The 12,705-nt window shown below is 40.5% G+C and overlaps 1 protein-coding gene across 1 annotated transcript in view; it reads right to left on the reverse strand.

The window, feature by feature from the left end:
* Positions 1-775: 775 nt before the first annotated feature.
* Positions 776-12,705, reverse strand: part of gucy1a2 (guanylate cyclase 1, soluble, alpha 2) — a 38,654-nt gene continuing 26,724 nt past the window's right edge. Inside the window, exons 7-9 of the mRNA XM_053423592.1 lie at positions 12,312-12,455; positions 5,479-5,633; positions 776-5,360 (exon numbers count right to left, since the gene is read on the reverse strand). Of these exons, the coding sequence (XP_053279567.1) occupies positions 5,141-5,360; positions 5,479-5,633; positions 12,312-12,455 (519 nt within the window). The 3' untranslated portion in view covers positions 776-5,140. The remainder of the gene's footprint in view (positions 5,361-5,478; positions 5,634-12,311; positions 12,456-12,705) is intronic.

Below are 12,705 nucleotides of genomic sequence, written 5' to 3' on the forward strand. Positions count from 1 at the left end.
TCAATATGCGCTCAGACTCTATGTAAAGATGGATGACACGACACGTCACTGCTTCTTTCCACTATCCACAAATAAAAAAAAATGATCCTGGTTACGAGCCCATTTTGAGCCAAAGTCTGCACAGTAACAATTGACTGATGGCGTCAATCATGACATTTCATATTGATTTTCAATTTGAGAGCAGGACTTATTGATTTCACCTTCAGATTTTGCAATGCTTTCACTAAAAACTCAAAAATAAATTCCAAGCGCACAAGAAAAATATCGAAGAGCAGAGCAGAAATCCAGGAGCAGACGTTTCCCGCTCGCACAGATGCAGCGTGAGCACGGGGAGCTGGATCTGCAGTGCAGGAAATCTAAGAACAAGCAGGATATATTTGAGTGCAAGCACAGGGGTTTGAGTGAGAGTGTTACAAAATCTGTACGTGAAAAAGTCCTGTTCTCAAAGAGTGCTCTTGAATAAAGATTTTTTTTTAAAACTATAATTTTTATAGCATAAAATAACGGATAATTTGACTGTGCCATCCGCCAACATGGAGGAGGCAGGATTTATGCAACCAGCTTTAATGCGGCAGCTGTTGTGTCGTCCATCTTTATTCAGTCTATGGTTCTTATAGCGTTTGACACACACAGAGTTTCTGCACTCATGGCTTCGTCTCAATCGACACTGGCCCCACCCACACTCACGACAGGCTTACGACAACATTTGTGTTTGACAAAGTTTTCGAAAGCAGAGCTTGGTTGTATTGCCACTGTGACTGCGCTGTGTGCCAGTAACTGCAACACCTCCGCATCAGCATAGATGTGAAAGCTTTGACCAAATGTCTAATCTTACGCCAGGATTTTTACACACTTGGAGACATGAGCATTGGACACAAGTTGAGTGGGCGTAACGCTGCTGTACCATCCTTTATTTAGCCTAGATGCAGAAATCAGACACCAGCTGAAGTTGAGTGTAAATGACACCTGCACTAGATTTATGCTACAGCAGATTTATAACGTACACATTAATGCATGTATGCTGTGTAGAATGGTACCAGGGTGACAGCTGGAGAGCACACTCTATATAGGAAATCATCCCTCGGAAAAAAGACCAACCCCGCAGGCTCAACTGTCAAATACACTTAAGACTGCTTCACCTACTCTACTGTGTTAGGACCTACAGGAAATTCTGCCCTTTCTGTCAGACGGAAGAAAATAGTAGTGCCCATGCTCCATTTATCCCACTGTATATTTAACATGTTTTGCAATTGTTTATGAAAAATGTTGATTTAATTCAAGTCTTTTAATGGCAGCCAAATATAGCAATGATGGCTATCACTGTTCACATTATCTTGCACGTACTCATCATTCTTCAATAATCTTGTATAATAACTATTCTTTTCTTCAGAATGTGGATATGAAGCTCTGTTGCTATGCATCTTCCACAATAATTTCCAATTGCTACCTACCATGTATTTCTGGTTTAATCCACATTAATAAGGGGCAATTATTCTATTACCTTATGATCAGCTACTTTTGATGTCACAGGTGGGTGATGCAAATTCTGGCTCTCTATATTAGCACAAAAAGTATCAATGTTACTGAACGTTTTGGTCTCAGGAACTTGTCTCTGTTGCTGCAAAGGATTCAAATGATTCTGCTTTCATCAAATGGAGCCTCCTCTAAAAATAATCTAATGATTACGTTTTTGAGTTGCCACTTGCCTTTAAGGTTATATATACAAGTTTTTAAATATCGCAGCAAACAACTACGTAAAGACTTCAGGTTTGTGAAGCCAGATGGCCTCAGCTCTGATCCGCAGTGAAGTAAACAAGACAACCTGGTGTACACAAAATGTTCATCCTTTTTCCGCACCGCAACATTTTTCACAGACGTCACTGGCCCAAAAGTATGCCTCCTGCAGCTACACCTCATTTTACCTCATGGTTGTGAATAGGTTATGCGCATGAGACTTGTATGATCTACTTTCAGTTTCCTCGGTAGCTAGCGGGATTTATTTTTCTGGCTTCTGGACTTGTGTTTAGCCGTTGCTTTCCTTGGGCTTCGCAACACCCACAAAGCATTTTTTTTTTTCTGAGATGATGACAGATTCAATCCCTTGGCTTAAAATGTCAAGGTTGGCCCACAAAACGATGTAACCTGGTTAAGATGTATTGCACACATTTGATTTCTGGCACAATTCCTGATAAATTTAAGCTAAAGACTGACTGGATTTATCTTCAGGTGCATTTATTGACTTGTCCATTGTTAATTCTATAATGCATAGTATACTTTAAGCCATAGGAAACAACTAAATATTGGATTTGACTTATTTTTGTTTATGGGATTATGAGTATGTATGGGTACATGAAAAAATATTCTCAAAAATATATTTGTTTTCTTTGTTAGCAAAGCTGTCTGTTTTCATCGCTAGCAAGATCTTCAAAGAGCATGTGATGTAAAAGTGAAAGCGTTTTGATGCTACTGTTTGATGCTATCTGATAAATAAATCGAAATCGTCTGATCTAATCAATAGTGAACCAACTTCTGGTTGTATGAGGAAGTAGTCGGGCTATATCAAAGAACCAGAAATGAGAAAATAATGTAGTAATACAACGGAAAATAAAGAAATAAGATTATGAGAATATAGTTGTAATATTACAAGGGAAATAAAGTCCTAATACGAAGAGAGTAAATTTGTAATATTACAAGAATATAGATATAATTTTGAATAAATAAATCATAACATTATGAGAGTAAAGCCTAAATTTCCATCTATTTATCTCTCTTACAATATTATCCTCATAACAGTATCACTTCATTCTCTCGTAATATAACAACTATACTGTAAAATTACACATTTAGATTCCTCGTTATATAACAACTTTATTCTCATAATATCATAGCTTGATTCTCAAAAAATCCGATTTTCTTTATTTTTAAGTGACGATTATACTTCCTCACAATGGCAGATCATTTTGACTTCTCTATCTCCCCTACAATTCCCTCTTATATTTGCAAATTGAAGTGCTGGTGTCTCAGTTCGCGGACACAACGCTCTTTAGGGTGTGAAACGTTCAGCTGTTGTTGGGCTTTAGTTTTTGTGTCAGAAGTAAATTACCTGTCTGATGTTTTCCTGCTATGATGTGTTAAGCTAGCAAACAATGATCATTTTGCCACCTCGGATCAGTGGGTTGACAAAGGGTTTTCTCTACCGGCAACATGATATCTTTTAGAGGCTCAGCAACCAGCAAGTAATTTGGAAAAATGTAGTCAAATGGCAACATGTTCTTCATGTCTCACACTCTCAAAAGGGTTTTACTGCCATTTTAATCAATCATTTGAATTAATTAAATATTTGTCTATCTATTATGATTTAGTCATCAACAACAAGTTAGATTTAGGTTATGTTCAAAACTCTCTGTGTACCTCTTTTGATGATATAAACATTTCATTAAACATTTAAAATTGTAATATAACTTTCTGTCAGCCTGTAAACTGCTCATTCGAACTCTGGTATTGAAATTTGATTTGTACTTCACTTTTGAAGCAATGTAAAGCAAGTTACATTAAATATTTACCCAAGTGGGCAATTCGGTACAATATTCAAAGACAACTTTAACCCTTCAAAAACTTGATTTTTTTGGCCAGTGTGTCGGATACTTAGCTACGCTGAAGTATTTGAAAAGCTTGTAATTTCTATGGTGATTAAGTCATCTTCATTCTACCAATAAACCAGTAGACTTGAATTTTGAATCCTGTTATATTTGCAAGGGGTTGGTATATGCTTTTTTTGTATCCATGTGGTAAAAAACAATGCAATTAAAAAAGATTATACTTGTGAATGTGAGCCGTGTCAAGCGTGCATACTGTGACTACATGTACAAGTTAGTATAGTACTGTATTATTAGTACTATATTGTGTGTATTATTGGTTGATCTGGACTAAAACAGATGGATCGAATTTCAAATATTGAACACTTTGAGGAGCGCTTGATTTATGTTGCTACTCAATAATAGTAACGATGACTGTGTCAAAATAAAATGCACAGCTTGTTGGGATTCCCAGTAGGTTGCTGGGATAAGGTACCAGTGACTTGCAAGATCAAGGGTTTAAATGTGGCTCATAAAGTTTGGCACATAACATTCACTCATACAAATCCATGACTCTCCTGTGTAGCTAATCACACGTAGACGCATTCTCTGGGAACCGCAAAATATTTGAAGCGCTCCTTCTTCTTTTTTCCGTTTCAAATATTACAAATTAATCCATATTGTTTAAGTCCTGATTTGAGCAGTAAAAAAGGCACTGAGCTGGGAATAATTTTCAGTCCTAAACATATTACCTGCAATGAAATGGCTGGGTCATTGTTGGTTACAGTTTGCTGTGGGTTAGAAGCAGAAAAGGCTCTCAAGATCAGCATTAGTTGTTTTGTGTGTTTTTTTGGCATTGATCCTTTAATGACCTTTTTTCAAATCTATCTCCTTAAACATGCCTCTCGTTAGTCTCTCTCCGCTCCTGGTCCTAGGTTGGCGGATGGGTGTAACAAGCAGCAGATGTTAGGAGCATGATTAGTAAAGCATGAAATGATTTAGGGACAGTTGGAAGGCGAGTAAGGGGAGCTGTAGTGTTCGTCAGCAGTGGTCATCCTCATACAAGAAGCCATGTTGTTATCTACCATATGTCCGGAACAACTTCGTTCCTCAGCGTCCGCTTTGTTCCAACGTTAATGATTTGCAACACTCGTCATGTAAATGGTGTCTCTCCAGGTTGTTTTCCAAGCTTTAGATCCAAGTACTGGTAGCATTTAGGAGAGAGGACCACTGGAGAGAGCTGGACACCACATATGAAGCCGAGGAATCCAGCTGGACACCAAGTTTTATTTTAAGGTTTCTCCACTAATCAGTACACTTCCCTGGGGAAGGCTCCAGGTTGCTGCGACTCAAGTCTTTTGAACCATGTCTCCCTCTCACAGGGGGATATGAGGGCATGTTTTTTTAAGTTCACACAGGCCGTCCCACAGGCCTGAATCCAAGTCTTTATGTTATGCATATTGCATATCCAAAGATCCGAGCGATCGATCCACTGCGTGTTCCGCATGTCCAAATCCAGCCTCTCGCATACTGAATACCTGCGCACCCCAGTCTGTGTACGAGGCCTACAAACTTGTTTCTCTTAGAAACATGGTCCCGATACTATAGGAGACTTTCCTCATAGAGGCTGGGGGAGCAGAGCGGGAGCTGGTCAGCGACGCATGGCTGTGAGACGTCCCTGCCTCCAGGAAGTAACACATCCCTGGGATGTCTTTGGGGAAATTATCAGGGAGCTCCGACCGTGAGCGAGGGATGAACGAAAAGGAACGGTCATCCTTCAGCAACCTGGAGAGGAGAGGAGAGGAGAGGAGAGGAGAGGATACGTTAAAAGAAAACATGTAAACATAATGATAATGTGAATACCATAAGTATACAGGAGGATTGTATGTTTGCAGGTACTTACTGGTAAGTCGTGGGACTAACATTAATACACCTCGGGTGGCTCCCCGATTCAAACTTGCTGGCAAGTGTCACATTGTTCCCAAACAGGCAGTAACGTGGCATTCTAACCCCGACCACGCCTGCCAGCACTGAGCCTGTGTGGATACCTATCCTCAGCTGTAGGAGATACAGGAGGGGGAAGAAGTTGGTGGGAGAAGATTGTGGAGAAATAAAAAGAAAGAGGTAGAAGAGATGTAGATGGGTCAGAGCAATAAGGAAATAAGCACAATTAAAAAAGTAGAGTAAAAATATTATTTTATTCATATGTTTGAAAATACTGCCCTTGACCTGGAAATAGAAGTTATGCAGTTCCTGTTGTTATTGTGGCTTCACTACATTAACTAGGACCAGGTCCTAACAATAAGTGATTTGATGGTTTGAATTTGAGTTTATATATCTAAGCTTAATATGCCCCTCCTTGCTTTTTCCACATTTAGATATTCTATAGACTTATCAAGAAACTGATCAGCAGCTGCTTCAAAGATAGCCTGGATGCCAGACGAACTTAGCCCCGCCCACAACATTTGAGGTCGGGAAGTTCGGTCGGGAAGTTCGGTCTGGAGTCGCTCCGTTGGGGAGAAATTATGCCCGGTTCGAAATCGACCGGACCATCAGATTGTCAGGGCGGGCTTTATACGATGATTGACAGATGATCAACAGTAACGTAATCAACTAAGTCATTAAAGAGCGCTTGGGTTGACTTTGTTTTCCACAAACATGCCTGCCGCTGGAGAGCTGAGATGTGTAGATGCTGCCATTGAGTCGGTTTTAGGAGACATCGACAGTGCATTCATTTTAAAAGAGGAACAGAGAAACGCGATCAAGGCATTTGTAGATCGCAAAGATGTTTTAGCCGTCCTTCCTACGGGATTCGGAAAAAGTTTAATCTATCAGCTGGCCCCGATGGTCGCGAAGAAGATGGGACACGGGAATGTCGCGTTCCAACCGTGTTTTTAAGTTCTTACAGGACCGACAAATGCGATACGATTTGTTTGATATGTTGTGGAGCTGTAATCCTAAACAGAGAACTTGTCCGTACGTGCATTCACCTTTACTGTAACTGACTGTTACACCTGCCACTTTATGCATACTGTTTTATTCTGTTATTTTGTGTTGGGCTTATTTAGTTTTACACGTAGCGACTCCCCTCGCATAAATACCTGCAGTTTAAGGAGCGGACCATGTTAATAGACGCACCAGATCCCTCGCTTGCGGACCAGTGCAATAAGACACCTGCCGTACAGCACCGGCACAAGGATAGGAGCAAAAACAACGGCCGGACGCCGGCTGTGCGGCATTTCTCAAAAACTATAGTTTAACACCCCTCGCCAGCGAAACGAGGTAAGGAAGCTGGTCCCATTTACTTTGCTGCAGGTAGCGCGGAACGGGAGTCGCTGTCAAGTTAACGCATCAGACTTTTCTCGTGGTGATTTGTTTGTTTATTGTATTTTAACGTTTGTGTTTGGTTTTATGCATTAAAATATCGTATACTTAATGTCATTCCAGTTTTATGGTGTATTTACGGCTATGATGAAGTGAACAATAAAGAGCCGTGTGCCATCATTAGAGAAACTCTGCGTCATGTTCGGGGGGGGGGGGGGGGGGGGCTGTTACATTAACTGTTTCTCTCTTTTTTTTTACAACCCCGGAAAAAAATCGTTTTTATTGATCTTCTTCTACTTCTTCCAGCGTGCGTGCAGTTGAGTTCTGTTGAAAAAAACTATGCAACGCTTTACATACGTCACATACTACGTTGCTCTGATTGGTTGTAGGTCTATCCAATTGAGCGAAGAGGAATTTTATTTCCTGGCTCGGTTGAAACACGCCCCATAATCACAGCCCAATTGAGCGGTATCAGACTCACATTCTGACTAGAATTGTGAGTATGACAAAGTCAGGCTACTTCAAACATGCTTCCATTGTTAAAGACAATCCTTACTTGTAGTCCTGATCTTTTCTCACTGTTAGTCAATGTCAGCAAACTCTTGTTCAGTGCATGAATTGAATCCCTCCTGTCATCTAAGATAACTAACCTTTACCACAACAACACACCTGACTCTGTTGTGAATAATAATGTGTTAGATCATCTCTCTGAAATGAACTGATGACATTCTCCTGCAGCACAAAGGCTATTTTGTTCTGAACCGACCTATTGATCTCATCCACTAGTCATCACATATGCATATACACCACACACATGCTAACACACGGTTGTGCACGCACAACAGCCAGTAGCCCCCAGTAGATTTCTAAAGCTCCACTTGAGCATCCCATCACCTCGGCAACCAACGCCACTGTCGGCATGCCAGCACAGTACGAGGTAGTCATGGCAACAACATGCGATGGGGGTACTGAGGTAGAAAGAGCTGAGACGGATGGACGGACAGAGAGAAAGACAATGGAGACAGAGAGAGAGAGATTAAACGTATATATTGAGGGGAAAACCTAGACATCATTGGAAGAGAGAGAGAAACCGCTAGAGACAGAAAGCGAGGGCGCACGAGCTGGTAGGTGCACCACTGTGACCTATTTTCAGCTAAACTGCTTCCAGATGGCCGTGCACTTGTCTGTCTCCACAACAGACAACCACTCACAGACACACAAACAAGTCTGTATCCAGCGCCCACTCTCCTCTTTTATTTCTTGGTCTCAAAACGCAGACACGGTAGCAACTCATACACTCTTCCCCTCCTCTTTTGCTGTGAGTCAGCATCCACAGCACATGGTGCTCTGCAAGCCAATGAGCAAATGGTGCGGCAACAAATCAGAGTCCAGCCTCCGGCTAAACTGACGGGCGGATGAGGAGACAGAGATAGAAAGAGGCAAAGAGAGGAGGAAGTTGTTATAGAGTCATTGTTGTTTCGATCACTCAGGTACCAGTTTATTAGGTACACCCAGTCCTGCAGACAACCATACTTGTGTTAAGGCTGCAAAGTTCAGTTTTTGTTTTACATACATTACATTACATTTCATTTAGCTGAGGCTTTTATCCAAAGCAACTTATAATAATTGCATTCAACTATGAGGGTACAAACAACCAGAGCAACAAGAATCAAGAAAGTAAAATTTTCTTCAAGAAAGCCAAACTACTAAGTGCTCTAGGTAAGTGTAATTTAAAAAAAGCACTACTTAAAAAAAAAATATTCAAGGTATAGTCGGAAGAGATGTGTTTTTAGTTTGCGGCGGAAGATGTATAGACTTTCTTCTGTCCTGATGTCATTGGGGAGGTCATTCCACCATTAAGGAGCCATGACAGCAAAGAGTTGTGATATTTTTGAATATTTAGCTCGCAGTGAGGGAGAAACAAGCCGATTGGCTGATGCAGAGCGGAATGGACGGGCTGTGGTGTAATGTTTGACCATGTCCTGGATGTAGACTGGACCCGATCCGTTTGCAGCACGGTATTCAAGTACTAGTGTTTTGAAACGGATGCGGGCAGCCGTTGGTAACTGGTGAAGGGAGCAGAGGAGCGTGAGTGAATTTAGGTAGGTTAAAGTTTACGAGCTTTAAACAGAAACATTCCCGTGAGCAAAATGTGAATTAACGTTACTGATTTAGCATTAAACTGCTAGCTTGATTACAGCCAGTACATTTAACTTACAGTCCTAAACAAATGTCTCCAACACATGCATCGATGGTTCAATATAAAAACAGACCTCGTGGCTAGACAGTGGTGGAATGGTAATCTTGGCTGTTGTCTAATGGTTGCTAATAAACTATGTTATCTAACCTTGACTCATGTCCTTGAAGCTATCTATTGTCTTTTCAGTTGCTGATCAACTGTGAAAGGATCTGCGAGAGTCGAACGTTTATATGACTTATAAAGCAGTACAACATTATTCTGCATTAGAGCTTGATAGACCGTCTATTAAAGTAGGATTTGTTCCAGGGCTAATGGATGCAGTTCATACATAAAATTAAAATACAATAATCTGATTAATCAGTTTATTATGAATTATAGTTACAGTGCTAAAAGTATTGCAGAATTTTTATCGACACTATGCTACAAGACTGAAAGTGCAGCAGTAACACACATGAAAAGAATGATCAATGTTTGGTTTCTGTATGTGTTTCTCTCTTGACATTTCACTCCTCTGTATATTTATCTCTGTGTCCCTGGATCTCTCTCTCTCTCTCTCTCTCTCTCTCTCTCTCTCTCTCACGTTTCTCCCTCGCTAAACATTTTCCCTCAGCTCTCTATCACAGCTCTCATACTGGTTTGTATAACTGGAGTTGAGTGCACTCACTGAACAGAATTTATCATGCTGTAGTGTTGAATAACCCTATAACTCTCCTTCATACCAACATGAAGAGACGATAGATAAGAAAAGAGGAGAGGAGGGCAAAACAGAGAGCGCAATATGTGAAACTGCAGAGTGAAATGAAAGGGGTGAATTTAGGCTGCAGAGGAAAGTGTGGAGGTGCGGGACAGATAAAGAGGGGAAGAGGAACGAGAGAGGCAGAGAAAGGGGAAGAGCAAGAGAGCAGGCCAAAAATGCTTGGCAAGGCGTATCTATTTTGAGACAAATGGACAATGTTAGGAGCACAGCAGTACACAGCACAGTGTCCTGTCTGTTATTCAGCAGCTATCTGTCTTAGCTGCTCTCTCTCTCTCACACACGTACACGCTTTGCTCCAGCCAAGACATTCTTTAAGTTTATTATTAAACAAGTCAAAAGCAAATGATCGTAGCGGTAACAAAATCTATAAATGTTTTTTCTCAGTCTCCAGTTTCATTAAAAGACCAAAAGCAACAATATTTTCCTGTGTTCAAGAGTTGCTCGAACAGAAGAACACGGTACACCAAAGGCTATTTCTTTTTCCTTGGAGTTGTCCACAGGATGAAAGATATAGAACACCAGTCTAGTCCTGTCATAGGACCAAATACAATAAAACAGTATGACAACAATGATACTGACCTAATGGTCTTCCTCCCTTGCTATGCTACAATTGTTGTTTATGTTTCACTGAGCCAGATACAAAATGCAACTTATTCTAGGTCATGATGTTGACTCATATTAGGGCATTGATTTCCATGTATAAGACCCACGACAATACCAAGTCAGCCCAAAGACAGATGGTGACCTTGAGAGAGCCTGGATAGAGAACAGACATAAATAAATCATATCCTGTGTTCCCTTTTCGTTCTAATGAATTTACATGAGAGGTTTAAACTCACTTCCCTGGATTGTGCAGCTTTCCTTCCCTCGCTGAAGTCACACACTACTCACTTGGCTTTTGATTTGATATTTATGTAATATCGACTATGACTCTGTAAGTCCACAAAGTAATAACAGGCATATCTGTCTGTCTGTATGTGACTAATATGTCTTTAGAGCCATTCGTCTATCTGTTCCACACTTGGCATGTGTCGGACACATGATACATTCAATATAAATATGGTACACTTTGAATTAACAGGTGAACAGCTCTTTGTGCAGAAGCCATGTCGTGACTTTAGGGATCTCTGGACGAAGCCCTGTCTTTACTTGCTAAAGCTCAATTGCTGCAGGTCACTTTTACAGTTTCAGAAAGAAAGCTACAACCAGCATCACCATAGGCCAAGCAAACAGCCCATTCCACAAGGGCAGGTTTACAACAGGCACTGCACTAGCATTGTTAGATGCAGATAAAAACCTGTTAGGGTAAGTTTATTTCTTGAAAATAGATTTTAGCAGTTGTACCTGCTGAAGGTGGATCAACACTCACAGCACCGGCTGCTGAGCATGTGGTGAAAAACCGACAGTTCCAACATTACATAACTGCTTCGAGTGTCCCATTGAGAACACGCAAAAAATTAAACCATGAGAGTAAAAGAAATAGAGCTGAGGGAACGTGTTATATTGCATATTATGCAGTGCTATGGTAAAATACAGCAAATTCAACCGCTTTGATTGAATGGCACATGCACAATAATACCTTAAACACCATAATAGCAAAACCCTCCTTCTGGTTTTTCTAAAATCAAAATCTTAATCAATTTGTTGATTATTTCTCATCCCTAAATACTATTGATCAGGTTCAAGTAGCTGCCCCACAACACAAAGTTAGAACTGCAAAAGCAAAAAATGAAATATCATCCATCCTCCTGTCAATTCAGATGTCCTACAAAGATATCACTCATGTTCCTCACTCATATCAGCCCATCCATCCATCATCCAAAATATGTCAATCACAACACAAAACCAGCCCGACAATAACATATTCTGTTGTCACCATGGCATATCTCCATGACACAGCCTGTAGCGCTGTAACCTTGACTGTCACTGTGCATTCTGAGAACGTCAATAATGTGCAAATCCCAACACAAATATATTCTGAACCAGTAAAACCACAGAGGCAGGGCAGACATAAGCATGCAGACGCACACGTGCATGAATTAGAAAACGCAGTATCAAATGATGTCACCTTACAAGTGAGCATCTTACACCTTAGCACCAGTTTTAGTTTATCTTCATCTCTTTGTAGCAGGAACTGGTTATTCAACTTAATGCTGACAATCAACAAAATCCTTTTTTGTAAAATCATAAATAGTTACTGTTTCCAGCAACAAAATAAATGTGTATATTACAGGAAGGAAGCTTATTCCTGTAAAAGCAGAGTGGTGTTGGGAACATAGGGATTGGACTTTTTCTTGTTATTGATTCCTTTAAAAGCTGGAGACTGCATCTTTTCTCATCTAGACATGTGTGGCTCTTGTGTTCCTGCATGCTCTTTTCAGTGATCGTGAAGAGAACCAACCCAGGCGTCCTCATGCCAGTTTAATGTGTCATGTACGGATGAAGGAAAACTCACCTTGATGGGTTTCCCGTCGGGTGTCAGCACTTCCTCGGAAAGTTCCATCATCTTCAGGGCCATGTGTGCGATTGGTTTGGCGTGACTGTCGACCTTCTTGTGAAGTCCTACTGCTACACAGTACGCGTCACCTATTGTCTCGATCTGCGTCAGAAATGGAGGAGGAGGGGTTAGACACCGAAATTAAAAACAACTTAGAAACCATATGACTGTTTTCTCTCTTGTATGATGAAGCATTAAGGTCACCTAGAAGAGACACAATTCTAAGATTTTAGAGTCATAATATTAGAAAAAATAAAGTTATAATATTATCCAAAAGAGTTGTAGACTAATTTAGTTTTAATATTGCAAGAAAATTCATAAATTTACGAGATTTAAGTCGTAATGTTAGAGG

Source organism: Pleuronectes platessa, chromosome 5, assembly GCF_947347685.1.
Source record: "Pleuronectes platessa chromosome 5, fPlePla1.1, whole genome shotgun sequence".
Lineage (NCBI taxonomy): Eukaryota > Metazoa > Chordata > Actinopteri > Pleuronectiformes > Pleuronectidae > Pleuronectes > Pleuronectes platessa.